The 27,870-nt window shown below is 53.0% G+C and overlaps 3 protein-coding genes across 8 annotated transcripts in view; all 3 read left to right on the plus strand.

The window, feature by feature from the left end:
• The window catches only part of Wipf2 (WAS/WASL interacting protein family member 2), a 36,124-nt gene extending 31,484 nt beyond the window's left edge, over positions 1-4,640 (plus strand). For all 5 annotated transcript variants that reach the window (XM_021239886.2, XM_021239885.2, XM_021239888.2 and 2 more), the window contains exons 7-8: positions 1,213-1,314; positions 1,637-4,640. In XM_021239886.2, the coding sequence (XP_021095545.2) occupies positions 1,213-1,314; positions 1,637-1,677 (143 nt within the window). In that variant the 3' untranslated portion in view covers positions 1,678-4,640. The remainder of the gene's footprint in view (positions 1-1,212; positions 1,315-1,636) is intronic.
• A 3,387-nt stretch (positions 4,641-8,027) lies between these two features.
• Positions 8,028-20,052, plus strand: Cdc6 (cell division cycle 6). 2 transcript variants are annotated; one of them, XM_004859450.4, is made up of 12 exons: positions 8,028-8,179; positions 9,051-9,259; positions 10,577-10,858; positions 10,973-11,172; positions 11,368-11,543; positions 12,180-12,286; positions 13,468-13,607; positions 14,873-14,973; positions 15,911-15,975; positions 18,120-18,325; positions 18,626-18,766; positions 19,393-20,052. In XM_004859450.4, the coding sequence occupies exons 2-12, from the start codon at positions 9,088-9,090 to the stop codon at positions 19,480-19,482; spliced, it is 1,680 nt and encodes a 559-aa protein (XP_004859507.1). In that variant the 5' UTR covers positions 8,028-8,179; positions 9,051-9,087; the 3' UTR covers positions 19,483-20,052. The 2 variants fall into 2 exon arrangements, with proteins under 2 accessions (XP_004859507.1, XP_021095541.1); XM_021239882.2 differs by having other exon boundaries at positions 8,078-8,179; positions 9,072-9,259.
• Positions 20,053-25,126: 5,074 nt separating this feature from the next.
• Rara (retinoic acid receptor alpha) overlaps positions 25,127-27,870 on the plus strand; it is a 39,792-nt gene continuing 37,048 nt past the window's right edge. Inside the window, exon 1 of the mRNA XM_013077738.3 lies at positions 25,127-25,225. The gene's annotated coding sequence lies outside the window, so the exon portion shown is untranslated. The remainder of the gene's footprint in view (positions 25,226-27,870) is intronic.

The raw sequence follows: 27,870 nt of genomic DNA on the forward strand, positions 1-27,870 counted from the left end.
GGCTGGGGCTGCCCTAGCAGGTTCTCTCGGGGCTGTCGCCGACCCTCAGACTGCTGTGCCGGTCCCTTGACATCCTGACCTTAATGTGGCGCCTAGGCGTGGTGTCCTGGGCCTGGGCTGAGGTGAAGCCAGCAGGTGCTGTGCTGACGCCGAGCTCCTCACAACCCCCCAGGGTCAGTTTCTGGTTATTTGACACTGGAGACCGCATCCTTCTCAGGATCATTCAGGTGGGAATTATGTTTCCTAGGAAGCAGAGCTCCTTTCTGACTCTTTACAGACTAAACAAGCTTATAATCCTGAGGCCCTGGGTTAGATCCTCCAGCACTAAGATTAATCATCATCATAAACTAAAACCACTGCACAGCTGCTGCTGGCTGTTACTTGGAAGAAGTCACTTCATTCCTCTTCCCTTATCTGTAAGACAAGGAAGTTGACCAGATCAGGAACCTGTCACATGAACTGCCAAGGTCGTAAATGTGGGGCTCCACCTGAGAGACTGCGTGAGGTCTGGGATGTGCCCAAAGTGAAGGTTGTCCAGAGGCTGTCCAACCCCTCCTGAGCACCCTAAGAGGGTCCCTTTCGGCCCTAAAAGTGCAAGATACTTTAACGCCCCCTCCCATTTCATTCTGCCCCGTGGAGTGCACCAGGTTCTGCCTTGAGCATCCATCCTGTCATAAAACCTTTGGGATGTGAGCCAGCCACGCCTGTAGGAACTTGAGCAGGAGCCACAGGGAGGGAGCAAGGTTGGAAAGGTCACCCAGGTGTGGTACAGAAATAGATGGAAGCAGCCCAGGGTGAAAGGTTAGGTTGTACTGTCCTCTTGCATCTGTCACAGCTAGAGACAAATATTCCCATTCAAGATTAATCACCAGTTTGTAGGTGCTGTTCGGTTGACTCCCCTTAATGATGGTCTCTCAGATGGCCGTGTTCTTGGGCCAGAACTGCATTTCTCTGCTTTCTGCTTCTGTGCAGACAGATGCCCTCTTCCTGGTTACACACCTGATTTCTGGTGGAAAGTGGGAGAGCCGCAGCTCAGACTCCCTGGGATAACCGGCCTTCGAGCAGGTCCCCTGTGCAGGGTGGCACCTGAGGCGCTGCTGTGCCTGGAGACCGTGGCTGAGCAGTCGGGGGATGTGGTGCATCTGAATGTGCCACAGCTTAGCTTGGGGAGGCACGAGGGGGGCGGGACCTAATGGTCTGCTCATTTCACAGATGACTTTGAGTCCAAGTATTCCTTCCATCCTGTAGAAGATTTTCCAGCTCCAGAAGAATATAAGCATTTTCAGAGAATATATCCCAGCAAAACACACCGAGGTGAGGCAGAAGTAAAGAAGCATTTCCCATAACTGCATGTAACGTAGAGTTTTAATGTTTTCTTAGTTCACATTCTACTCATTTTCATTTTCATTTTCATTAAAAGAAACACTGGGCCCGGGATTTAGCTCAGTGGTTCTGGCGCCTGCCTCGAAAGCGCAAGGTCCTGAGTTCCATCCCCGGTACCAAAAAAATAAATAAAAATTTAAAAAGCACAAACGCTAGTCCCAAGGTTTCATAAAGGTGAAGATCCTGTCTCCTGTCTCAGGCATGTTCAGGTTTTTCCGTGTTGCCGTGACACATGCATGTGTGTTTTTTCCAGCTGCCCGTGGAGCCCCTCCCTTGCCACCCGTTCTCAGGTGAAGCCTGGCTGGTCCCGTTCCTCAGGAAAGGACAGACCCGCTCTTCTCAGACGGCCCCCACCCTGAAACCTGCATGAGCACTCCCGCTCGACTCCAGCATCCTCAGGCTCGCCTCCATCTCTGCATCTGTCCCGGACTTGTGATGGCTCCCATCAGCATCGGGTTCACACCCGCCTTCCTCTGTCCTGGCCAGCCCTGCTGAGCAGAAGAGGAGAGAGCCCCACCTCTGCTTTCCTGGGGAGGGTGCCTTGTGGACAGGCAGGCAGGGTGGAGCCATCTGCTGTCACCTGCTGTCAAGAGGCTCCACAGTCAGGACTTCTGTGGTGAGGAAGCATTTGCCGTAAAGCAAGGGAGGAGTTCAAAGAGTAGTGATCTGTTTTAAAGGTCAGGTTTGGAAAAGGAGAGGAAGTGGCTCTGCTTTATTTCCAGGGGTATTTTGTTCTGTTCTCACCTCCCCCGACCCAGGGCTAAGGTAGCTACGAACACTAAGTACTAATCAGCTGACTAAACAGTTAATCTGCAGAGAGGGTGAAGTAAACTGAGGACCACTTAGAGCCAGTCAGTTCTGCTGCTAAGGGACAGCACCATCCGAGCCCTGGGACTCCCTGCCTCCTGTCCTCAGGGTGCTAGCCCGAAGGGTGTTCTCCCCCACCCCAAGCCCTTCTAGGGGACATGAGTCACTCCTGTCACAAGCCCCAAAAACCTCTGGTGGGAGATAGGAAGGTGGGGTCTGGGGCCCCGCCTCTGCCCTGGTGTTTTCTGACTGGCCCTGCTGCCCCCGGAAGTGCTGCAGGCCACAGAGGACCTTGGGGCTGCCTCTGCTGGAACTCAGCTGTCTGCCCGGCAGGCTCTTCTGGCTCCCTGCTGCACCACCCTCGCCTTTCCAGGGCTGCAGGGCAGCCCAGCAGTATGGGGCGGGTGAAGGAGGGAGTAGACCCTTGGGGCTTCAGGGTTCTCTATGCAGGAAGCACAGACTTCAAGACGTGTCCCTGGTCCAGGGGTCTGCCTGGCAGCCAGCAGTGTGATTGTGTCTTCCAGGCCCTGGCCAGGGCATGGAGAGCGGAGGCTCCAGCTGAGGCGGGAGGGTGGGGCAGCGGCTTCCCCTCCTGCAGTAGCAGCATGGGCTCCTGGCTCCACATACCCATGGGTCAGCTTGCAGAGGCTGCCTAGAGTTTGGCAGCAGAGCAGGGAGACCAAGCTGTCCTTGTTGCTTCCGCTGGGCCATAGGCCAAGGGTCCAGGCCAGCTGTGCACGGCGCCAGGCCACGGAGGGCTCTGGGTTGCGTGTCTGGAGCCTGCTGTCCCTTGCCATCCTCTGGACCACGCTGACGGGGCACAGACCATGGTTAGATCTGTCCCCGGACTGGTTTTGACCATTCTTTGTTTAGCGCTGTTGTTTTCTCATCTATTAGCAGCCACCTCCCGGAAGTTCCCCCAGCACCCCGAGGCAGGGAGGGCACAGAAGCTGCCACTGCAGCAAGTCCCAGGGCAGACACTGACAAGTGACTGAACTTTGACTGTGAAGTCTTCCCATTTATTTTTGAAATGGGAGTCGATGCCTTTTGTACAATGTTCTCAAAGTGTGTCTTTTTTCCCTTTACTCAGACATAGAGCATCCAAGTAAGTATCGCAAATAAAGCCAAACCCCAGCTTTTCATTGGGGCTGCTACCTTCCTCCTCGTGACCTGCTGGCCCTCCTGTTCCCCAGCGTTCAGACTGCGTCACGTAGGCATGGACTGTATCTCCACTGCTGGCCTGGAGACAGAGGCCCGGCTCTGGTCTGATGGGGTGGGGCTCCTTCCAAACAGGCCGGTGACGCAGTGCCGTTGAGCTAGCTTTGCCTTACACGCTGTGTGGTTCCGCTGTTAATAACAAATTTATTATGTATATTTGCTATTGAAGACGGGAATGTGACCCGCATAGTTACCGGTCTATTTTGTATGTTGTACAGAGCTTGGACTATAGGTTCAAAGTGGGCACTGAACTTCTCACCTCCCAAACTGCCCCTGGGCCCTGTTGGTGGGAACGTCCTCCCTGGGAAAGTTGGGTGGCCTCATGTTGAGGCTGCACCCGGCCCTCTAACCTCCCTTGTGCCCTCCCAGAGGGAAGTGATGTCACCCAGCTTAGCGTGGAGAAGCTGTGTGCGTGGCCTTCGTGTCGATTTGGCTCATGATGTTTTTCCTAGCTGGGAAACTTGTTAGTCGCTTCTGTTTAAACGTGCTAGGTGCCCCTCTTCTCTACTCCAGTTTCTGAACCCGGACCAAAGCACTCTCAATCCAGGTGTGGCTTCTCTCTCTTGGGGATCTGCTCCAGCCTTGAGCCCACGCTTCCCACAGCTGGAGCAACAGAGTCTGGAGCTGTCCCAGCCCTGGCTGTCACACTGCCCCCCCCCACCCCCAGCTTCCCAGCTTGGATCCCACGTTTACCTCCCGAGAGAGGTGAGGAAAAAGTTGTACATAAGACTTGCTACAGAGCAACTCAGGGTTAGGGTGTGTTTTCATTCTCCTGATAACTTGAAATAATCTAGGCTGAGTGCTTCTGGGGGTGGGGAGAAGCATGACTCGGGGCCCTTCCCCTCTGTGGCACTCGGGGTGAGCAGGGCCTTCCAGAGCCCACCCCACACCAGCTGCAGCCGGATTCTGCACATGCCGCTGTCCTCTGTCTTCCCCTGTCGCCTCGGCCCCTGGCTCTCCAGCCAAAGTTAGGGCTGTTGAGCCACCCAAAGTTAGGGAATGGGAGATGAGAGGGCCTCACGACTCTGCCTTCAAGGTTCATCTCTTAAAATAACAACATTGTAATCACCTTCAAAACCACATGCAAAAAAGAAAAAAATGAGAACTGTGTAACTGAAGGGAGGGTTTGGTTCCATTTAACTCCACGTTCATTGTGCCTTTACTTGTGTTAGATTTCTGTGCTTTTCTCCTCTGCGTCTTGGAAGTAATTAAAATCCTCCTTGAGAAGTGCAGTTTCCTCCTTTCTAGTCTTGTTTCTGACACTCGCTGGGCTGCTTCTCCCTGTCTTCACCTAGTTACGGTGGTGGCAGAGGGTCCTGGCCTTCTCAAGACTAATCTGACCTTTTCTGCAGTGAGCAGCGTGGAATTCATAGTCAACACTGAATAGAAGATGAGAGCAGGTGTGTGTGTGTGTGTCTGTCTGCATGTGGATCAGTTTCTTTTTAAAAAATAATTTATTGTATGATTTATCTTGGAGTTCATTCTGATTACAGTGCTCCGTCTCCTAAACAGCACTGATTTTTTTTCCACCCCTAAAATGTGTAATTGGGTCTCAGGTTGGATCCTTTGGTACATTTCTTTCTTTTGGATGCCATGCAGTTTAATTAAACCTTGCAAAAAAAAAAAAAAAAAAAAAAAGAACCACACACACAAAGCTGCAAACTGTGTGCTCTTTGGAAAGTGATCTCGGTGGTGGCATAGGGAGGGGACGAATCCTGTAGCGTCCTGTTCGGGCAGCTGGTGGCTTCATCCTCTGCCCCAGCAGCAGACACGCTGACCCCGAGCTACGCTGTGCCTGTTCTGAGCCACCAGTGGCTCTAACCGCCTCGGCCCTGTGCCCTCTCCTCGCGTTCCTGAGGGTTCTTTCTACCTGCGCCACACAGCTGATTCTCAACGAGTGAAGAAGGGGGCGCAGAGCATCCAGGCCTGTGGGGCTCCATCTGGGTGTTGGCTGTTTTCTCGCTGCTTTTGAAGCTGTAATCAAAGCTGGCTTTCTTGAACTTCGACTGCAGGTGTAGAAATTTCAAGCAGGCATTCTTTGCTTCCTGTGGTCAGCTGGCAGAACTACCATCTAGGTGTAATGAGCTTAACTTGCACTTTCTTCGCTAGCAAAGGTCTTGAAATTCCGTCCTACGCTGATTCCTCACAGGTGTGCGTCTGAATCACTCTCATACTTTAGATTAAAAATCTAGGAAGGGGAGGGAAAGAGGAGTAAAGGACTCCATTTTTATCCCGACTTATGGGTTTTTTGACCAATCATCATTATTAATATGATTAATACACTGCCTGTTGATTTAATTGCTCTGATTTTAATTAGCCTGCGAATGAAACTGGCCTGCATCACCCTTAGCTTCCTGACAGCGCTCTGCTCGGAGGGCTTTGCCGGTTTCCGCGCGTGCGCACTCAGAATGGCAGGCAGGTCGTTCCGGTGTAGCCTCATTCCTAAGGACTCTCAGTTGCTCACTAATTACCACTGAGGCGCAGCTGCTCCTGGGAATGGGCCTCAGGTATTTCCCGATCCAGGATAGCTGGAAGGGAGCCGCCCATCTGGCATCCTAGTACTCTGCAGCAGAGCAAGAAGACAAAAATGCCACCCTCGGGATCCTGGCCACCCGGAGGATGACTGAGGAAGGGCCTCCCCTCTGAGATCACCAGAAACCACAGTCAAGTTCATCCACCACGCCCAGATTTGGGGTGCGCTGCTCCCGACCAGAGGAAGCGCCCGGCCAAGGACGCCAGCGTGCCAGCCCCAGCTCAGCGAGCAGCTGCTGCGCACCCTTGGGTGCAGACGCCGGCGCTCAGGACACCCAACTCCTGGCCTCCAGAATCCGTGGCTAGCAGACGCCTCCAGCAGCCTCCAGGGCAAACTGCAGGGTTTACAGTGGCCGGGTGGCCGGGAGGGGAGAGGGAGGATGTTGAGCGGCGTCGGCGGCGGCGTCTGGACGTTAACAACCCCGCTCAGAATGGTCAAACACACTTGAGGGAATTAATGGTAATATGTCTTCCTAGGATAAATTTTTAAATTTAAACATCCATCATCATTTTGATCATGCCTCGAACATTTACTTAATCCTATGATTAAAGGGTCAAGCGTTTGATTTCCCGTCAAACTCTAGCTTTTCCAGTTACTAACTGTGTCACTTTGGAAAGATTACTCACCCCGATACTCTGGTTCTTTCCCCATTTGTAAAACGGATATAAATACGGACTTTGTGGGGTCCCGGTGAGGAGTAATACAGGGATTACAAGTAAAATACTGAGCTCAGCCTCACCTACACTGCGTGCTGTGTGCGCTCTAATCTCCTGCATAAACTACAACTAACCGAGGAGTGTAATGACCTTGCTTTCCTGTTTCTCAGCTTTATGGTTCTATTTTATTTGCCATTTAAGGATAAAAGATAAATATTTGCCACCACCTAGAGTTGGGCGCCAGCATTTAAAGGGACCTGACGGGTCATTAGCTTTGGAAACTGCCCTGCAAACTACTGCTCTAATTTATACTTTTCATTAAAAGCTCAGCTTGCCTCTTCTAGAACTGTCTTCCCTGCCTTGAAACCATAGTGTTTGGCCATAAAATATTTTAAAATTAAAGAACCATAATTCTTTCCAGTGTCCACAAAGCGTGGATTAATGTTAAGTGGAAAGGTGCATGGAAGATAACATTCTCACACTAAAAAAAAAAAAAAAAAAAATAGAGGGTCGGGGATTTAGCTCAGTGTTTTCGCCGCCTGCTGCGCGAGGAAGCGAGTTCGATCCCCGGTACCAAAAAAAAAAAAAAAGCGTTGGTCCTTACCACTTCTTGAGCACAAAAGATACTGCCATGAAGTGTAGTTTTTTGCATAACCTAAGATTGAACCCAGGAAGCCAAGGAGCGCTAAATTACATCCCGAGCCCTTTTTATTTGAGACAAGGTTTTACTAAATTGCCAAGCTGGCCTGGAACTTGAAATCCTCCTGCCTCAGCCTCCCAAGTAGCTAGGTTTACAGGTGTGTGCCACCACGGTTGGCCTGATTCTTTATATAGCTACAGAATTTCATCGCGGTGTCAGGAGCGAATGATCCTAGTACAGCTGCCGCCGCCACCACTACGCCAAGATGCCGTGACCTCTAACCCCGCGAGCACTGCACTCCCTCAAAACCTTGCCTTACGAGAGTTGCGCAATAGAAGTGAGCAAGGCGCACAGCATCGCTCCTGGCCTACAGAGTTTACCAGTGTGGTCGGTATTACGTACTAGCTCCATGGAAATGCAGCCCATCAGGATAATGAAACTGGGTACGTGTGGCAGAGAAGGGACAAGGACATCGTGACTTGGGCGCAGGAACACAGGAGAGTCTCATGGAGCATAGACTACATCTCCCGTCAGGATTTGCAGTGGGGCGAGGCGTATTCCGTCGCGTCAGCTGTCTCCGCGCGCCTTACGAGGAAGCCCCGGATGTAGGTGCCCTCGCCCGCTGGCCTGGTGGGCGTGTCCTCACGGTGGCTCTGAGAATCACGGCCTTCTTATTGGCTGTAGGTCTTCCAGCGGGATTGGTCGCGGAAGAAGGGGAGGGCCTCGGGGCGCTCGGCGCGGGCGCAGCGGCCAATCGGAAGCCGGGCTGGGTTTTGGCGCGAGACGGGAACGCAAAGGCTGTGCAGATTTGGCGCGAGCCGAGCTGGGTGCTGCCGGTGTGGAGTCTGACAGTGCTAAGGCCGCGCACCACACACGAGGGAGCCTGCCTTACCCGACGCCGCCCGAGCAGCGGAGAGGAGCGGAAAACCCACGAGGAGACAGGTCTGGTGCCGGGAGCGAGCGAAAGGAAGCCGAGATCCGGCCGGGTCGGGCTTGGAGGGACTGCGCGGAGGTGGTGGTCGTGGGCTCACCAGATCCGCGGGCTCGGGTGAGGGGCTTGGAAGCGGTGCCGAATGCCTGTCATCGCAGCACTCGCGAGGCTGAGGCGGGAGGATGGGAAGTTCCAGCCCAGCCTGGGAGACTTGGGAGGCCCTGTCCAAATAAGAAATGTAAAAAGGGCTGCGGATGTAGCTCGGGGCACAGGCCCAGGACGCAGTCCTCAGTATTGCCACACACACGGACACACAAGTTACTTAAAATGAACTTAAAAAAAAAAAAAAAAAAAAAAAAAGAACTTGGGCCTGGGATTTAGCTCCGTGGTTTGGCCGCCTGCTGCGCAAGCGCAAGGACCCGAGTTCGATCCCCGGTACCAAAAAAAAATAAAAATAAAAATAAAAAGATGAACTTTCCTCGCCCTCAGGTGGTTAGGAACTTGGGTCCCCGGGCAGAAAGCCTGGAGCTGTAGCCCTGCTTCTCTGAGCATCTCAAGGCGGGAATAAAAATACAGTAGTGCCTGCCTCTAGGTAGGGCCGCGCAAAACTTCAGAGGGTGAATACATGAAGTGCTCATCATAGCTGGAAAAACAACAGGTGCCGGTTCTTATTGCATAGATTTGGGTGTGAAAGAGAACTGAATGCTAAAATAACATAATTTACTTTTTTTTTTTTTCTTGGTACTGGGGATCAAACTCGGGACCTTGGGCTTGCAAAGCAGGAGGCAGAACCACTGAGCTAAATCCCCGGCCCCATAATTTACTTTTGACTGAGTGTCAGTCATATAAGTCCCCTGTTGGTTCTTTGCCCTTCACTTACAGGTTGCTGTTTTGTGTATCCAGCTGCCTTGCCTGCATCATGCCTCAAACCCGATCCCAGGCACAGATGACCATCCGTTTTCCAAAAAAGAAGTTATCTCGGACATTGGACAAGACTCAGAACTCTAAGAACAGTAAACTGGTGCTGACAGATGTCCAAGCCACACCCTGTTCGGCAGAAATTCTGCCGCTCAGCCCCAGAAAGCGCCTGGGTAAGCTTTCCACTGTAGAAGTACAATTCTTTTTTCACCTTTCTCTTTTCAATAAAATGCCAGTCCTTCGAGAGACTTAAGTTCAGTTAAGACTGCTGTATTTGCTTTATTTCTTTTCAGAATGGTTGCTGAAGCTTACTGAACTTCAGAGTTCAGCCACTTACTTAGTGAGATCATTTTCTGAACTATTTAATAGTTCTGGTCCTCAGTTATGTGATATGAAATTTGCCTCCATATTTGTGAAATGAAGAGAAATGGGTGGCCTTCTGACTATTCTCAATCCTTTTCTTGTTTTAGTATAGTGGTCATTTCTTTTTTCTTTCCAGTGCTAGGGATTGAGGCTAGGCCTTGAGCATGCTAGGCAAGCACTCTACTCCTGAGCTGCATCTGGCACAGCGCAAGACCATGTGTTCCACTTTATCTTTTTTATAAATGCACGTTGGTTGTGTAGATTGATGAGTTTCATTTTGGCAGACTGATAAGTGCACATAACGTACTGTGCCCCCCCCCATTAGTTTCTCCTTTATGTGCTGAGGATTGAACTCAGGCCAGGCAAATGCTCTATCACTGAGCTGCATCCCCAGCCCTTTTATATTGAGGCAGGGTCTTCCTAAGTTGCCCAGGCTGGTCTTGAACTTGTGATCCTCCTGCCTCGGCCTTCTGAGCAGCTGGGATGACAGACTTGTTCTACTGCACGCAGCTGAGGGTTTGGTTTTGTTTGTTTGTTTGTTTGAGACAGTGTAGAGCTGTGTGTTTCAGGCTGTCCTTAAACACAGTGTAGCCCAGGCTGCCTTTAAACTTGCAGTGATCCTCCTGCCTCAGCCTCTTTAGTGCTGGGAGGAGAGTTGTGCACCACTATGCCTGGTTTGAGCATTTTGTTTTTGTTTTGGTACCGGGGATCGAACTCAGGCCCTCGCACTTGCGCAGCAGGTGGCGAAACCACTGAGCTAAATCCTCAGCCCTTGAGCATGTTCTTAGTGGGAAGTGTGGATTGTACATCACTGGAGACATTTTTGCTTATCACAGCTGAAGGTTTGCTACTGGCATAACCGGTAAACACCAGTGGGGCTGGTAAGCATCACACAATGCATGTGACAGGTTCCCCTACCCCCCAACAAAACATCATTTAGTCCAAGGTGTTAATGTATGAGTTGAGAAACGCTGTTTTAGAACAGTTTTGGTATTTCATCCCAGGAGAACCCATCTGTAGCAAAACTCAGTGGCGCCTTCTGGTGGCCATATTTGCACAGAGAGATGAGAATTTGCCTCCTTCCCCGGAAGCAGAGAATGAGCACGTTTCCACTTTTAATGTTTCAGGCGAGGACAACCTTTGCAACACCCCCCACCTCGCTCCCTGTTCCCCACCAAAGCAAGGCAGGAAGGAGAACGGTCCCCCTCGATCACGGACCCCGAAAGGACGCAGATTGGTATTTGACGATCAACTCCCAGTGAAGTCGCCCAGCAAAAGTGAACAAGCCAGAGTTCACCAGAACAGGGTCCTCTCCTCAGTCCGGAAAAGTCAAGAGAGTCCAGGCAGTTGTGAGCAGAAGTGTCCACCAGAGAAAGAGCCCACCTGTCTGAGGCTGTTCAAGCAAGAAGGTAGGGCAGCTGTGCGTGCAGCCACGGGACACCGAGCCGAGGCTCCCAGTGAAGCCTGGGCCGTCTTCTGGTCGCCATCTGCTGGGCCTGAGTGTTCTTTTCTGGCTGACGCAGGTACTTGCTACCAGCAAGCGAAGCTCATCCTGAACACAGCTGTCCCGGACCGGCTGCCTGGCAGGGAAGCGGAGATGGATGTCATCAGGAGCTTCCTGAGGGAGCACATCTGTGGGCGGAAAGCTGGAAGCCTGTACCTTTCTGGCGCTCCCGGAACTGGAAAAACTGCCTGCTTAAGCCGAATTCTGCAGAACCTCAAGGTATGCTGAGAGTGGAAGGAGCAAGTGTTAAGGAACTGAAAGTTTCCTCGGCATTGGAGTTGTCCATCGTCTCAATCTTTCCGAATGAAAGTAGAGCTTCCTCTCTCCGGTGCTGCCAGCTCTCCAGAACAGTTCAGGTCTCCTCAGGTCTTCGCTGAGCCCAAAGTAACACCCATGTTTGCATTTTTTTTCTAGAAAGAAGTAAAAGGCTTTAAAACCATCATGCTGAATTGCATGTCCTTGAGGAGCGCCCAGGCTGTCTTCCCAGCTATCGCCCAGGAGATTTGTCAGGGAGAAGCGTCCCGGCTGACTGGGAAGGACATGATGCAGAAACTGGAAAAGCAGATGACCGCAGAGAAAGGCCCCATGATGTAAGTGTTACTTGCTGTGAGGCTGCAGGGCCTGTGGCCCACAGAAAGAACACACCCTATGTCCGCTCTGAGAGGTGCTTACGTGCACTTGAAGGAAAGAAAGATACACTTTTAAATTTGAAAAAAAAAATGTCTTTAAGGGGCCGGGGATTTAGCTCAGTGGCTCCGGCACCAGCCTCGAAAGTGCAAGGTCCTGAATTTGATCCCCGGTACCAAAGAGAAAAAATAAATGTCTTTAAAGTAATTGCTTGCAGCTGGGGATGGGGATGTAGCTCAGCAGTGCAGCACCTGCCTGTCAAGCTTGAGGCCCTAAGTTTGATTCCTGGTACCAAAAAGAATACAAATAAAATAAAGTAATTGCATGCAAGCAAGGGAGGCTGAGCCGGGAGGATTGCCATGAGTTCTAGGCCAGCCTCGGGTACATAGTGAGTTCAATGCCAGACTAGACTACATACTGAGACCCTGACTCCAAAAAATAAAATAAGCCAGTTGCTTGAAAAGCCCTGGATTGTGCTTGTTTGCAGTGGGGGCTGCAGTTCTACCAGGGACTAGAGACAGGACCAGAAGTGCTCTTCACTCAGGTCTCCGTAGGGCTCTGAAGGTGCCTGCAGCCTAGTCCTGTCTCTTTTCTTGCAGCGTGTTGGTGCTCGACGAGCTGGACCAGCTGGACAGCAAAGGACAGGATGTGCTGTACACACTGTTCGAGTGGCCATGGCTCAGCGGTTCCCGATTGGTGCTGATTGGTTAGTGCTCACTTGCTAACGTTGTGTGGTGCTTCTGAAGTTTTTGGTTTTGATCTTCAGTTTATTTATCACCTACTGTTTTCTTAAACTCGCTTTCTGTCTTCTTGTCAAATTAGTATATCAAATGACAGTAATCTGAGTAAAAATGACACAGGAGCTGGCTGCAGTGTTGTGTGCCTGTAGTCTCGGCTACTGGGAAGCTGAGGCAGGAGGATCACTATTTCGAAGCCAGCCTGGGCAATGTAATGAGACCCTGACTTTTACAAGGGTTTGGGATGCAGCTCAGGGGTAGAGCACTTGCCTAGCGTGTACAAGGCCCTGGGTTCAATCCCCACCACTGCAAAAAAAAAAAAAAATTAAACAAAACAAGCAAATGACATAGAAACTAGGGCTGTGACTGTGGTAGTGCATGTGAGGAAGCCCAGGGCCACCCTGACCCCCCCCAAAATATGTGTGTATATGTGATTTTTTGTTTGTTTTTTGAGACAGTCTCACTGTGTAGCTCTGGCTGGCCTCAAACGGTGATCCTCCTGCCTCAGCCTCCCCAGGGCTGGGATTGCAGGTGTGCACCACCTCACCCAGCAGAAATATACATACACGGTACACTGGACCCTCGAGTTATGACCGGCCTGACATACAAACAGCTTGAGTTACTTCTGGGATTTTAGTTTTAACTTACAAACAGAGTCTTGAATTATGACCTGAATGCCGGCCACTTGTGCTTCCAGATGATCTCACATACAGATTTGACCCTTAAAGAGTCCTGGAAGGAACATGACAACGTCCTTTCCTATGTGGGGTTAACGGAGAAATCCTGGGCCAGGGTCTCTCTAAGGACTCTGAGATCTGCCTGTGCAGGGGAGAGGCTTTGAAGGCTGTGTAGAGGAGCCCGAGCCTTCAAATTGACCAACTTGAGTTGGCCAAGGGTCCACTGTATATTAAGTGTATATGTATGTATAAAATGCTATAGCAACAGTAGGTTTTTTGGAACAGGTAAACAACTCTAAAGCAAACGAGCATTCTGTGGTGGCTATGCACATCTCCTCTATTGGAGTGGGGTGGAGGGAAAGAATTAGAACCCCAGGTTCTATCTGGAAGTTTGATTCTCTTTGCGAGAGTTTGCTTTTTTCTCCTACGGCAATTTGCCTGATGCTGGGCTGTGTTATTTATCCCTTCCTCAGGTATTGCCAATACCCTGGATCTCACAGACAGAATTCTGCCTCGGCTTGAGGCAAGACAGCACTGTAAGCCACAGCTGCTGAACTTCCCGCCGTATACCCGCAGTCAGATAGCCGCCATCCTACAGGATCGGCTTCATCAGGTGAGTGCCAGCCCCTCCGCTCCCTGGGTCTCTCTTGTTAAGGACACCCAACAAAAGTTCGGGAATATTTTGGGGTTTTTTGTTGTTGGTTTTTTTGTACTGGGGATCAAACTCGGGTCCTTGCGCTTTCGAGGCAGGCAGTGAAACCACTGAGCTAAATCCCCAGCCCAGGAATATTTTGTTTTGATTGCTTTGCTAACGAAAAAATCGTAGTGAGAGCACTTTTGGGTTAATTTGCACACATGGCCCATTTATTGGATGCCTCAATGTGGAACTGAAGGTAGGCAGGCTGGCTGTGGAGGCATGAGCCTGTAATCCTGGTAAAAGTTCCTACCTAATCCCACCACTTGGGAGACTGAGGCAGGAGGATCACTGAATTTGAGGCCAGCCTGGGCTACATAGTGAGAGCCTGTCTCAAGAAGAAAAAAGTCGGGGGGGAAAGAAAAGGAGATAGAAGAAGTATTCATGTTGGTTTTTTTTTTTGGTACTGGGGATCAAACTTGTGTCTTTGTGCTTTCGAGGCAGGTGCCAGAGCCACTGAGCTAAATCCCTGGCCCAGTTTTGTTGTTTCGTTTTTTTTTTGCTACTGGGGATCAAACCGGAGACCTTATGCTTGCGAAGCAGGCGTCAGAACCACTGAGCTAAATCCCCAGCCCTCATGTTTTCTTAACGGCCTATAAACTATAGGGCCTAGGAAGAAATTTTGTTTTCAATGTAACTGAATAGATTTTTTTTTTCTAGTGCTGGGGGTTGGACTCCAGTACCTGGGGAGCTCTGAGCCACATCCTCGGCCCTATTTTAGTATATTTTACTTTGAGGCAAGCTCATGCTAAATTGCGCAGGCCAACTCCGTCTCAGAATAAAGAAGGAATAGGGATGTAGCTCAGTAGTAGAATCCTGGCCTAGCACGCACACGTCTGGGTTCCATTCTATTTTTTGTTTTGTTTTGTTTTTTGGTGCCGGGGATTGAGCTCAGGACCTTGCACTTGCAAGGCAGGCGGTGGCCCCACTGAGCTAAATCCCCAGTCCATGGGTTCCATTCTTGGTACCAGGGAAAAAAATATTTTTCAAACTTGCTCATTTAATAGTAGTGTTCCTTAAATAAACCTTACATTTCACAAAACAATAAATAAATAGCTGGCCATCCCCACCCCGTCTGTTCTGCGCAGAAAGGCTCTCAGGTCCCAGTGGTTGCTCAGTCAGGCCTGGGCGGCGTCAGGGTGGGGCTATTTATGCGTGGAGCCTGAATTCCGTCTGGCCCGCAGGTGTCCGGAGACCGAGTCCTCGATCCCGCTGCCCTTCAGTTCTGCGCGCGCAAGGTCTCCGCCGTTTCCGGGGACGTGCGGAAGGCGCTCGACCTTTGCAGGCGAGTTCCAGCACCCTTGGCTGCCTCATTAGGGACGAGAAGAGAAGGAAAGAAATGCCGCTGTCTCTCCTAACTCAAGCGAGCGGCTTTGGAGGAGGCTCCATCCTGCTAGTTTGGGGGCTCAGAAAAGAGGACTTGTTCCTCGGCGGGGAGCCCTGGCTTTCCACGGCGCTAATGTCTGAGACATTACCAGTCCATTACCTACAGGGGGAGAAACAAATGAGATGTTGCGGGCGCTCCCCGTGGTGCTTCTAGATTGGTTAATTACATTTGTATTAAAGACTCTGCTTCGCTTCTCCATTAGCTGGTCTCAAGCAGGTTTATTTATGGACCTGAACTCTCCTCCTCTTCCTTTCCTTTGGTGGGTGCCGCAGTCTCCCCCGGACCCCTTTCTCCCTCCCGAGCCCAGTGATGGAATTCCTCCTTCCTCCCAGTAGAGACCCGGGCTCCATTAAGATGGGGCAGGCCGCTCCCCCTCCCCTTCTGGCTTCCTGCAGGCAGAGCCCTTGGAGAGAGCGGTGGGAGAGGGCGCTCTCCCTGTTGCTAGCTTGCGAGAACCTGGCTTTGGAAGTTTCCCCTGCTCAACAAAGACAGCCCCGAGCAGGGCCACAGAGCTGCCAGTTCTCCTCCACCAGCGACCCGCACCATGGACCCTCCTTCCCTGCCGTTTGTCCCATCCTGTCGCTACTGACTCATGGAGTGACCTACTTGGCTCTGAGTGGAAACCATGGAGTGTTGAAGTTTCTCAAATCCCTGGCCCATGAATTATTTCAAGGCAATTAAGTCCCCTTTAGCTGAGACATAACCCAGTTCTCTTTGGAGGCTTTACATTTTTAAAACATGCTGTTTTTAAGTAAACATGCCTGCTTTTGAGCTTGGTGGTTTGATGTGGGGTTTGGTTTGGCTCAGACTAAATTAATTTTAAACTTTTTTATAGGAGAGCAATTGAAATTGTAGAGTCGGATGTCAAAAGCCAGACTATTCTCAAACCACTGTCTGAATGTAAGTATTTATCTCCTTCCTGTCTTCTTTTTGTTTGAGACAAGGTCTCACTGTGTAGTTTGTGCTGGCCTTGACCTCCCAGTGATCCTCCTGCCTCAGCCTCCCCAGTGCTGGGACTACATCAGCCCTGTCTTCATGGTTGGAAGTTTCACTTTTCTGAGGGAGGTGATAGAAAGACTAAGTGAACCTAGTCAAATCCGTACTCAAATCTTATTTTAATCTTCCCTCCCCATACCATGATCCATGCATGATTAGGACTAGTCCCCCTTAGATAAAAGACAAGGATAAAGTTCTTTCCAAGCTGGAATGAAAACTAGAGCTTGGTTGGATCAGCCTTGCTAGGTGTTTCTGTTGAATGCACTTTTATCAGATGGTGAAAGCACATCTGATAAATAAGAGACAAGGGAAAGAATTTTTTGAGTTGATATTGGGAAGTCTTAAGCCTTCCAACAAGCCTGGAAGGGCGGAGGGCCAGAAAGCATGTGCTACAGTAAACTGAGGGCTGTCCTAAGTAGCAAAATTAATTCTCCTTTCCCTCCAGGCTGCTCTCTTATCTGTGGCAGATGTGAAATGGCCATGAGCGCCATATCTCATCAGTGTTTAATATCCAGTATTAATCTTTAGAAATGCGGAGCAGTCTGGCTTCATCAGTTCTGTCTTTGGGGTGAGGGTAGGCAGCATATGCTGATGCAGAGGTGTAGACCTGGTTTCTGCTTCCTCTTCACCTCTGGGTTACTTTCTCTGCTCGTCCCCTGGGTGTGACATTGAGCTCGTGCCTGCCCTCTGACAAACACGTTGCTAAAAGAAGTCCTTTTAAAGGCTCTGGAGAGCTGTGGGGACCTTGAGTTCACCTCCACAGAGGAGGGAGCTTTCTAATGCGGAGGACTCAGGCTAAGTCCCACCACTGAAGATAACACGAAAGCTGCATAGAGACCGCTCCCACTCATTTGCTTGTTGGACAGGAGACCCGGCCATTCGGTAGGGGGTGAGCATAGATCTTTAAATTCCTTTTGGTGTTAAGATTCTGTCTCTTGATCTCGGAGCTCTGTTTCCCCATTTGTCCTCTGAGTATCTTCATGGCAGTGGAACAGAGCAAGGTGTTGTGGTCCGACAGGAAGTGACTTGGGGTGCGGGTTGCTGGGGCAGCTAACCCTGCTCTGCCCTGTGGGTCATGTGTCCCAGGCAGTGGGGCCATGGTGCCCTGGAGCTTCCTGGCAAGCTCCCAGCTCCGGCTCTGGAGCGGGTGCTAATCAGTGCCTAGTCAGTGACATTTTCTCCAGTGTTGTCCCAGCTCAACTTGGGCAAGTGAAGCAAACCTCTGAGGTCACATGGGTGCCCTCTGGGCAGGGAAGGCGCACTCATTCTGCACTCCTCCATGCAGACCCTGGATCACTTTCCACCTGTGCTCCCCTTTCTCCCAGGGCTCGGTCAGAACCCGGCTTCCAGGGTCTGTTAGTCTTCACCTCTGAGACATTAGGAACTTGCAAGGCTGCAAACTGTAGTTCTCTTGTCTGGGCTTTTTAATTTTTATTTTATTTTATTTTATCTTTTGGTACCAGGGATTGAACTCAGGACCTTGCACTTGCCAGGCAGGTGCAATGCCACTGAGCTACAATCCCTGGCCCCTGGGCTTTTTTATTTCACAAGGTGGATTTTGTTCTTCCAACATTAAATTACAGGACAAAATAGCTTACTATTCAGGGAAAGAACAGCCCCATTTTCCAAGTCATCCCACATTTTTTTGAGACAGGGTCTCCCTATTAGCCCAGGCTGGCCTCAAACTCATGGGGATCCTCCTGCCTCAGCCTCCCAAGTGCTGGGATCACAGGCATGCACCACGACACACAGCTCTTCATCCCACATTATTTTGGCCTCTCCCTGAGCACAGCGCCATGTTTTCCTGGGCTGCTTCTTACAGGCTGCCCCTCTGCCCCTCTGCATCTGACCCCACTTGGGTCTCCTGCCGCTGGTGCTCAGCATCATCTGTCCCAACACACACAATATTTTAAAAATCTAAGGACAAGGGATGTAGCTCGGTGGTGCAGCGCCTGCCTGGCAATCAAGAGGCCTAGAGTTCCATTCCTGGCACCAAAAAACTAAAATAAAATCAAAATCTAAGGGAGTTTGTCTTACTCACCTCCCAGGTAAATCACCCTCAGAGGAGTCTTCAGTCCCCAAGCGCGTGGGTCTTGCTCACATCGCCCGAGTGATCTCCGAAGTGGACGGGAACAGGATGACTCTGGGCAGAGAGGGGGCCCAGGACCCCTTCCCTCTGCAGCAGAAGGTCTTGGTCTGCTCTTTGCTGCTTTTGACCAGGCAGCTGAAGGTCAGAGAGGTCGCGCTGGGGAAGGTGAGTCCGGATCTCCGAGGTGGAGGTACGGCGACGTTGGCAGTGCGCATCTTTGCCGAAAGGCCTGCGGGGCCCCAGCGGCTAGGAATCACAGAGGATCCAGACTCGCTTTTCAAAAAAGATTGTGAAGCAATCAGAGATGTGACTTGGGCCGGGGATTTAGCTCAGTGGTTCCACCGCCTCCCCTGAAAACGCAAGGACTTGAGTTTGATCCCTGCTACCAAAAAAAAAAGAGGAGAGGGAGAGAGAGAGAGAGAGAGATGGGACTTTTAAGCAAGGCTTGTTCTTGTTTCCTTCCAGTTGTATGAAGCCTACAGCAGCGTCTGTCGCAAACAGCAGGTGGCAGCCGTGGACCAGTCCGAGTGCTTGTCACTCTCGGGGCTCTTGGAGTCCAGGGGCATCGTAGGGTTAAAGAAAAACAAGGAGGCCCGCTTCACAAAGGTACGACTGACTCCCTGCTTCTTTAGGCCAGTGTTTTTAAGAGAACTTACCTTTTGCTAAACTACAGATTTAAAAATGACCACACTTAAACCCGGCAGGGTGGCACAGGCCTGGAATCCCAGCACTCCAGGAGGTTGAGGCAGAAGGATTAAAAATGTGAATTCTGCCCGGGCAACTTAGCAAGACCCTGTCTCGAAATTAGGATTTGAAATAAGACAGGGGGCTGGTTACCTAGCACTCCTCGGTCAGTGGCGGTGAACCTACGACACATGTGCTCCGGCGGACTGTTTCTATCATTGAAAGTGCGACAAGGTTCTCCGCCACAGCCGTAGGTATTCTCGCAGGACTGCAGCCAGTCAGTAAAGTAAAAACTAAAGAGCCCAATTAGGTAAGCAATTTGGTTTTTTTCTTTTTTGTTTTGGTACCGGGGATCAAACTTGGGGCCTTGGGCCTGCAAGGCAGGCAGCGGCACCACTGACCTAAATCCCCGGCAGCGGTTTGGTTTTTGTTAGGAGGGGTTTAAGGTGTGAGGGGCTGTATGATAGGAATATGGTAGGTGTCTGTATAATAGCAACTTTGTTTTCTGTGAGTTGTGCACCATGAAAAAAATCCACTTCTCTTTCCAGGTGTCTTTGAGGATTGAAGAGAAGGAAATAGAGCATGCTCTGAGAGACAAGGCTTTCATTGGAAATATCTTAGCTACTGGATTGCCTTAAATTCTTCTCTGTTCCCACCTGAAAATACTCAGCGGGCCTTTCGAGAGCTATGGAGCCTTCGTTTTAACACTTTACACTCTTGGGTCTGAAAATAAATACAGCCTGTTTTACTTGAAGCCAATTAATTTTAATCACAAATATTAGTGCAGAGTATTATCTTTGGGCTTTATTATTTTTACCCATAAAAATGTAGTAGATCCTTTTTAAATTATATTCACTACCCGCCCCACTTGAGTGTCTCTAGCCAGTATTTTTGCAAGCATACAGATTTCTGTTGTGCAATGTGTACATATTTACCGCTAAATTCCCTCGGACATGGTATATTTTCTTAAGGACTTTGAGGTCAGGGTAAGAAGAACACAGTGATGCAGAAAAATAAGCTCATCCGTGTGGACATCAGAAGGACCCTTGGATCAAGGAATTTCTTTCTCTTTGGAGTGTGCTGTGTAACTCACCGGTGACCACGCTGTGACATTCTAAGGACTCATTGCATTTTGGGGGTACTCCTAACATTGCGGGGTGGTAAGGAGAACGTAACTACATGTTGTGAATATATTTATTTTCAAATTGCGTTCTTTGTCTTTTTAAGCCATGGTGTTGTACTAGAGCGTGGGCTTTCAGGAGGCAACGTGCAGACTGCCTTGAAGCCCTAGTCACTCTCCGATGAAGCCAGTTTCTGGGTGGCTCCACTCGGCCTCAGGTGTTCCTCTGAGCACATATTTCTCCAGTCTTATTAAATAAATTGATCCATGTGGTTACTCCAGATTCCTCCTCCTGGGCTTTGGTTTCCAGTGGCATTCGTGGCACTTTGTGGCAGGAACACCAGAGGGCACCATGATGACGCTGTTTGGAAAGTGCAGGCTTGGGGCTGGGGTCCTGTGGAGGGAAGGGGCACGCAAGGCCCTGGGCTGGGTTTGCTTGGGAGGCACCCGAGCCATCTCACTCAGCTTTCGCACAAGATGCAGATGCCCGGAGAGCCAGGCTCCACCCTCTCCACCTGCCTGGTGCGGCCGGGCCTTGCATGGGAACTTGATCGGTGGACAGGTGATCTGCGGGCTGCTGGTAGCTCCCTCTGCCCGCTGTACTCGTGTAAAGCGATCTGTGCCACAGCAGGTGGAGTGGATAGGAGGGCAGGGGGAGCTCAGAAAGGAGCACCAGCCCCTCCCGGGTCAGAGCATCTGGGGCCTGAAGGGTTAACGAGAGCACCAGCAAGGGTTGTCCGAAGGCTGATGGGGAGCAGAGACGGCATGGATTGAGAACAGATGCAGGCTTGATTTAAATTACATTTTATTGGATGCTGCAGCCTTAAGAGACGTGACTGCTTTACAGTTTGTTTCCACACTGTGGGCAGCTGCTGTCTGTTCCGTGTCCACAGTAGGAGCCTGCCCAAAAAGGAGCAGGCAGCCTCCACCTCACTGTGCTGGAGGCCTGGGGCCTCCTCACAGTTGGGACAGGGCTGGACTCAAGCTCCTCCCTGGCCCCTGGCCAGGATCACATTTGCAGATTCAAAGGGGCCACATCTCTCCCCCTCCGCCTCCTGTCTCATTCCCCTGCTATTGGAAAGAGGGCTTTCTGGGTACTGGTTTGTTGGTTTCCTCTCCACTTCCCCCGCCATCAATTTCTAGGTCATTGCTACGCTTAAGACTTCAGCAACTAGAGCAGGCTTGGCTCCATCAATGATGCGTGAAGCAGATGAGGTCCCCGCCTGGCTCCTGCTGCCCTTTGGGGAGCAAAAGCTGATGGACGTTTGTCAGTGAAGGAGGAAGAAAGTCCTTGCTGCTGAAGCCCAGCAAGGTGGGAGTGTTCTAGGATGGGCCTGTGGTTCAGAGCTTTTGCCAGGGTCTGGGGCCACTGCCCATGGAGTAGTGGCAAAGGTGCTGACCATTCCTCCTTCTGAGCGGGGGGCTGTATCCTGACTTACCCTTCTTTTTTTTTTTTAAGTAGATTGTGCTTCCATGGAGCGTTGGGTATCAGCCATGGAAAGAACACAAACAGTGAAGCCGGTGTTGGCTTCAACACCAGAGCTGTGGAAGACAGACCATTACAGGAAGTGTCATTGTGGGAGGCTGAGGCAGGAGGACTTGAAAGTTTGAGCCCAGCCTGGGCAACTTAGTGAGACCCTGTCTGAAAGAAAACTAGAAAGGGGCCGGGGATTTAGCTCAGTGGTTCCACTGCCTGCCTCGCAAGCTCAAGGACCCAAGATCGATCCCTGGTACCAAAAGAAAACCTAAAAAGGACTGGGGATGCAGCTCAGTGTGGAGGTCCTGTTTTCAGTCTCCAGTGCCCTCCCCGCTTAAGAAAAAGCAGGAAGTGAAAATATGATATGACTTAGGCCATATTTTCCAAAATCTACCGCGAGCTGTTCCCTAACTACTGTGAGAGAAAAAAGCCCAGGCTGAGGCTCCCCCAGCATCCTGAGGCTCGAACCCAGGCCTCCCTGCACACCAAGCTTCTTTACCTTGGCATCTGTCCCCAGCTGTTATGGTACCTGGTGAGTTCTGGATGATTGTGCAGTGAACAGATAAAGGGACCGAGGTTGCTGCCCTGCCCATCTGGCAGACGGTGGAGGAATCCCCATCGCTGTCACACGCTGAGCTGATGGGGAGCAGCCTCGCGGTGCAGGGGTGCTGGCCTTAGAGGCGTCATGGATGCCACCCCATCACCCCCTCGCTTTGGCTTGTTGCTGGTGTTCCTAGAACTGGCCTGCAACCTCGCCGGCTCTGGCTGGCACACGGCTGGGGAGGAGCCCACCTTTGGTTTGCTGCCCCTTCACCCTGGGGGCCAGCGGCCCATTTCCTGTGGAAGTCAGTTCGGGGCTCACTCACGGCAGGCACCTGCGCTTTCCAACCCCAGCCCCAAGGCACCTGCAGGAGGAGCTAATTGGGTGTACGGGGCCTGGGGAAAGGGTGAAGCTTGGCAAAAGGACCGAGGCAGCTCCGTTTTTGAAAAAGCCCTAATTGAATTCTGATTCAGCCCCGCGCGCTTTGATCCCGCCTCTGTTTCCCACACTGCCCGAAAGAGCTGGATCAGCACTTTCCCGCGGGGTGCGCCCCGCCCCACCCCACCCCCCGCTCCTGCCTCGGCGCTGCCACCATCCACCGCTCGTCTCCTTCGGTTAAGATAATGAAGATGCTGAGAGATAAAATGTGTATTTAATAAGGGTGGGGGTGGGGAGGCGGACGGGGCAGCCAGGGCCTTCCCTAGTTTGGGGCCTCGCCAAGCCGAGCAGAGCCGAGCGAGCAGAGCCGGAGTGAGACTGGCCCCGGGGCGTGGGGGTTTCTGGGCCTCCATCCAGCTGACTTCACGCCTGCTGTTTGCCCTAAATTCCCCACCTCCACCCTCTCACCCCACTCTGCTCTCCTTCCGCCCTGCTCCCCACGGCGACAGGCAACCCGGAGCCCGCTCGGCTCGGACTCGCTTTGCGCCGGTGACTTGGCCTCGCCCCGCGCTCGCTCGGTGGCCCCAGCCCGGTGTCAGCCTGGCCGCGAGGTCGGACTGGGCACCCCAGAGCCCACAGGCCGGCTCGGGGCTCGCGGCGGGGTGCGAGCGCTGGCGTTAATGAAGACCAGCTGCCGCCCAGACGGGCGCGAGGAGGACATCCTGCGGCAGGCGTCTCCTCCGCCCTCCGCCCTCTCCCCTCCGCGCAGAGCACGGGCCCTGGTCTCCCCGCTCGGGCTTTCTGGCTGCCTGGGGCCCAGCTGGGATCCGAGAGCTCCCAGCCCTTCTGTAAACACTCATTAACGGCCTGGGAATACCCGGAGCCCTGTTTAGCAGCTGGGAGAGGACCGGGCACACTAGGGTGAGAAGCTTGACCTAAGCTCACCCCAGGCTCCACCCCTGGGCCCCGGCCTGGCGTCTGCGTCCTGGGCCCGGGCCCTCCGCGCTTCTTCCTGGAAGACAAGGGCGGAGGCGCTGTTAGTGCCTTCTCCCCTCCTGAGAAGAAGCGGCCTCCCCTTTCCTTCCAGTCTACCCTGGACCTCCCCCAGCCCTTTGCCCAGTGACATTTGCCCTGCTCTATTCCCAGAGATAATGGCGCAACTCTCCTTGCAAAACGCTCTCATTACACCCGGGCCTGGTGGCGCACACCTATGACCCCAGAGCTCTGGGAGGCTGAGGCGGGAGGCTCCTAAATTCAAGGTTCAGCCTGAACAACTGAGTAGCGTGGCGTAGAGAGACCCTGTCTCCAAAAAAAAGGGTGGGGATGTAGTTCAGTGCAAAGGCCCTGGGTTCAATCCCCAGGTCCACCCCACCACAAACGTTCTCAGACCAGCACTGTGCAACCTTTCACCCACTTTTCCCTTGCCTGCCTTCCCTCAAACCTGAAGGCTCCCATTGGAGCCGAAGGGAAAGCTGGTACCCGAGACTGAGCCCATGGCCTTGAAGCTAATCTATTGGATTCATCCCTCGAGTGCTTACACAGCATTCACGAGACTCTGGGGTTAACTACCCTGCACCTTAAAAAAGCCCCTCTGGGCCAGGCATGGTGGCACACCCCTGTGATCCCAGCCCTCAGGAGGCTGAGGCAAGAGGAACATCTTGAGTTTGAGGCCAGCCTGGACTACATATTAAGTTCGAGGCCAGCTTAGACTACATAGCAAGACCTTATCTCAAAAAAACAAAACCAGAAGCCCCTCTGCCCCCTATATTTATTCAAAATAATCCCTGCGTAGGGCCAGGGATTTAGCTCAGTGGTGCCACCCCCTGCCTCGAAAGCTAAGGTACCGAGTTCGATCTCCGGTACCCAAAAAAAAAAAAAAAAATCCCTGGGGAAACACTTGCTAACTTCCTCAGCCTGTTCATAAAGGCTCAGGACACTGTGACAGCAGGGTTGGGGAGCTAGTCGCCTGTGACTTCTGCGTCCTGTCTACTGACAATTGCCATTTCTAGGTTTTGTTTTTTTGTTTGTTTGTTTGCACTTATTTATTTGAGATGAGGTGTCACTATGTAGTTCAGGCTGGCCTTGAACTCGTGGTGATCCTCCTGCCTCAGCCTCCTGAGTGCTGGGATTCCAGCAGGCCTCCTGGCCATTTCTAGCCGTGGACATAAACCTGAGTCCTTTTGTGGTTGTCCACCTGTCCCTTAGCCCCACCTGCTGGGATTCTCGCCTGTCTATCTGCATAACCCGCACGCACGCTCGCCTCAGTCTAAGGATGCAGTTTCCAACACGGTCTAAGTCATCTGTCCTTTTCACGTGCTGAAAGTCAAGGTTTCCCCAGGTTGGCCTCCTGGACAGAGGAGTAGTGGGACCAGCTGGGGGACTGCTGTAGTCTGAGGAAGGGGACAAAGGGGTATTCCTACCCCTCAGTTCTCCATGCAAGGGCCTCAGGAAGGGAAGGGGAGAGACCTAACCCTCATCTCCAGCCCAGACCCAACTCCCCCTGCTCCCCTTAGGCAGGAACCAGTGTCCCTTGCTCCTGTCCCTTGCCATCCTATCTTCGGCCCGTCCTTCACAGGTTGGGTCTGAGCCCAGGGATCGTCCCCGGCTCCTATCTGGTCCTGGCCTAGGGCCCCTCTTCCTGCTGTGGGCCCCTCTCCCCTGCAGTCTCAGTGCTGCACCCGCTGACCTAGTCAGGGCTGCCAGGGGTGGGGAGAGCCTAGCTCGGAGGGTGGACATTAGGACCCGACGGGAGCCTGTGCTCCTGCAGCAGCCTAAGCGGGAGCAGGGGGGAACCCTGAATCGAGCTGAGAGGGCTTCCCCGTCCTCCCGGGAACCCGGCGCCCCTGCCAGCGCGCACCTGAGCAGGTAGGACCCGCACGCCCCTCCCCGGTGGCCCCTCGGCCGCCCCCAGGCCCCTTGGCTGCTTTCTGGCCATTTCTTCCTCCCCAGTTTGGGCTTTGCCCACCCCTCCTCCCCCACTGCTCCCTGGAGTCCTGCGGTGGGCGCCCAGCACAGCGGGGAGTCTGCAAGCTCTGGCCTCCACACCCCAGGGCCCCTCTGCCCCAGAGCCCGCCCAGGCCCCACGCCCTTGCACCCTGCTCTGCGGTGCTGCCCACCCCTCCCCCACCTCACCTAGGTGCAGAATTGGCAGCGGGGTCCTGGGGTCTGGGGGCGCTGGGGGTCGGCTCCGTGGGCTTTCTGCCCTGCTTCCTCTCCACCTCCCAGCCCAGCCCGGGGATCAGGACCCCGCCCCAGCCCTTCCCCTCCTGGTAGGGCACAGATGTCCCCCAAAGGCTGCTCTCCCACTTGGGTGGCCAAGGGCTGTGCTGGAGGCGGTGGAGAATCCAAGCGCTGGGGTGAGCTCTTCCTGCAGGGAAAGTTTTCAGCCCAGACAGAGCCTCCATCCTTGCCAAGGCCTCACACCTCCTGCAGACGCCCTGCCCTGCGTGTGCATGTGCGTGTGTGTGCAGACCATGTGGCCAGGCAGCAGTAAGTTCTGGACACAGCTTCCTGGAGGGATGGCAGACGATGGCCCAGGCTGGAACAGGCTGGCTCCAGATGGCCGGGAGGGCATGTGGACAGATCAGGGAGGTCACACGCCATGCCAGCTTCCTGGGCTCCTTGGCTCTCGGATCCTCGGGCTCCGAGCTGGGAGGTCCCCGGGGTTTCTGCCCCCTTCAGGCGTGCTGGAGAGGACTGGGTGGCACCTACTGCTGATGTTGGCTTGTTTCTCTCTCCCGTGGTGGCTGCAGGCCCTGCTCTCTGAAGACCCTAGGCATCTCCCTTGGGCTGGGTGGGTGTACAGGAAGGGCCAAGGACTTCGCTGAGTAGCTATATGCCAGTGTCTCACCTCTGGGTAGCAGGCTGGTAAGCGTGGGAAGAGACTGGACTCACTTTGAGGGAGTCCCCGTGTATGTGTGTGTGTGTGTGTGTGTGTGTGTGTGTGTGTGTGTGTGTAGCCCTCTGTTAGCTGTCTAGGGGCAGGGTGTGCTCTGACCCTGCAAGGTTCCTTTGGGTGGAAGGGTGGATGTCTCAGTGGCTTCAGACTCAGTTCTGCCCTTGATCGAAGAAGGAAAGTGGAGAGTCCCAGTGGACTGGGGATCTGAGGCCTAAAGCGGAGCTCTGCTGGGAGTGGTTGCTGGCGGGCCATGCCACCGTACAGAGCCCCCATAGTGCGCAGGAAGGCACTGTGCAGGTGGGAGCCAGGTTGGCAGGCTCCAGGGTGGGCAGCTCTCCCCGAATCTGGGTCACTGTCTCTGCCTCCCATTTCCTTCCGGCATCCCTGCCCACTGGGACGACAGGGCCACAGGCACAGCTGATGCCCAGCGTCTGGAGAAATTCTCACACGCGGGGTCACTGTTGCTTGTGCCACCGTCAGAGCCCGGCAGGCTCTTGCTTCCTCCCTGAGCCCTGTCTCCACCTTTCCCCGCCATGCCCGCTGCTCCCCTCCCTGTCTGTCCCTCCCTATCCAGTGGCCTCCTTGTCCGGCCCACTGGGCAGGAGCCCTAATTGGATCCGACAGCTGAGATCTGTGTGGCGGGTGGGAGGGCAGCCAGCGGAAGGCGGAGGAAGGCTGCCCCTGGCACTGCCGGCGCTCTCCACACCTCCGTGGGCCTACTGACTCCTCACTGGGCTTGGCCCCAGGGGAGGGGTGCCAGGGGCAGCTCAGCCAGGAGCAGGCGAGGGGCTGGAGGTGAGGCTGAGGGAAACACTCGGTCAGGCACCAAGGACTGGGTGACACACGGTAGCCTGCCTCAGTGTCACCTGTCAGGGCCTCTGACTCTGGACTGCCTCAGTTTCCTCCCTGCTCTGCAATTCCTCATCTAGAACTTTGGCCTAGAACCCCCTGCGGGTCACATCTGGGAGCTTCGGGTGGCGGCCCAGGTCTGCCTCTCCTCTGAGCTATCCCTCTCCCTCCCTTTCTGGGCCAGGCGCCAGGGCTCCTGCTTTCCCGGCTGTCAGCCTCATGGAACAGGGCTCCCTCGAGGGTCTCCAGAGAGTGGCTGGGCTGGTTTCCTGCCTGCCTGGTGCTGGGAGGCGTCAGGGATCCCAGGTGAGACAAGGTGAAGGGGATAAAGGCATCTGAGTCCCAGCTTCTCCCTCAGGGCCTCTGACTCAGCTCAGCTGGAGGCCAGCGTAGCCCCAGCCTGGCATAGCCTGTCCTGGCCTCCGGGCTTCTGTCTTTACATGCAGATAAAGGTTTTTCCCCCCTGTGACATCGGAGGGTGGCCAACCAAACCCCTACATCTGTACCCACATATTTAGGGGAGTGGGAGTTTAGCATAATGAGGCTGGGGCACTGTTTTGCCTCTCCTCCAACTGGGCCAGGATGAAGGAAACTGGCACAGGTTTCTCTATGCCAACCCCCCGCCCTCCAAAGACCAGCCGGGGAACCAAGCCCTGGTCTCTTCGTGCCCACAACGTGGTCGGCACTGATTTGTCAGGAATTGGGAAGGTTTCCCTCCAGGCCGCCCGCCTTCTTTCTCCACCTCCTGCAGGGCAGGGCAGCT

The sequence above is a fragment of the Heterocephalus glaber genome, unplaced genomic scaffold (assembly GCF_053883595.1).
Source record: "Heterocephalus glaber isolate CG9 unplaced genomic scaffold, H.glaber_assembly_v1.0 deba00001773, whole genome shotgun sequence".
In the NCBI taxonomy this organism is placed as follows: domain Eukaryota; kingdom Metazoa; phylum Chordata; class Mammalia; order Rodentia; family Bathyergidae; genus Heterocephalus; species Heterocephalus glaber.

Coding starts and splice junctions, on each gene's coding strand:
- Cdc6 (XM_004859450.4), top strand. CDS start 9,088: ATGCCTCAAACCCGATCCCAGGCACAGATGACCATCCGTTTTCCAAAA. Junction 11,544..12,179: donor GCAGAGAAAGGCCCCATGAT/GTAAGTGTTACT, acceptor CTTTTCTTGCAG/CGTGTTGGTGCTCGACGAGC. Junction 18,326..18,625: donor GAGAGGTCGCGCTGGGGAAG/GTGAGTCCGGAT, acceptor GTTTCCTTCCAG/TTGTATGAAGCCTACAGCAG.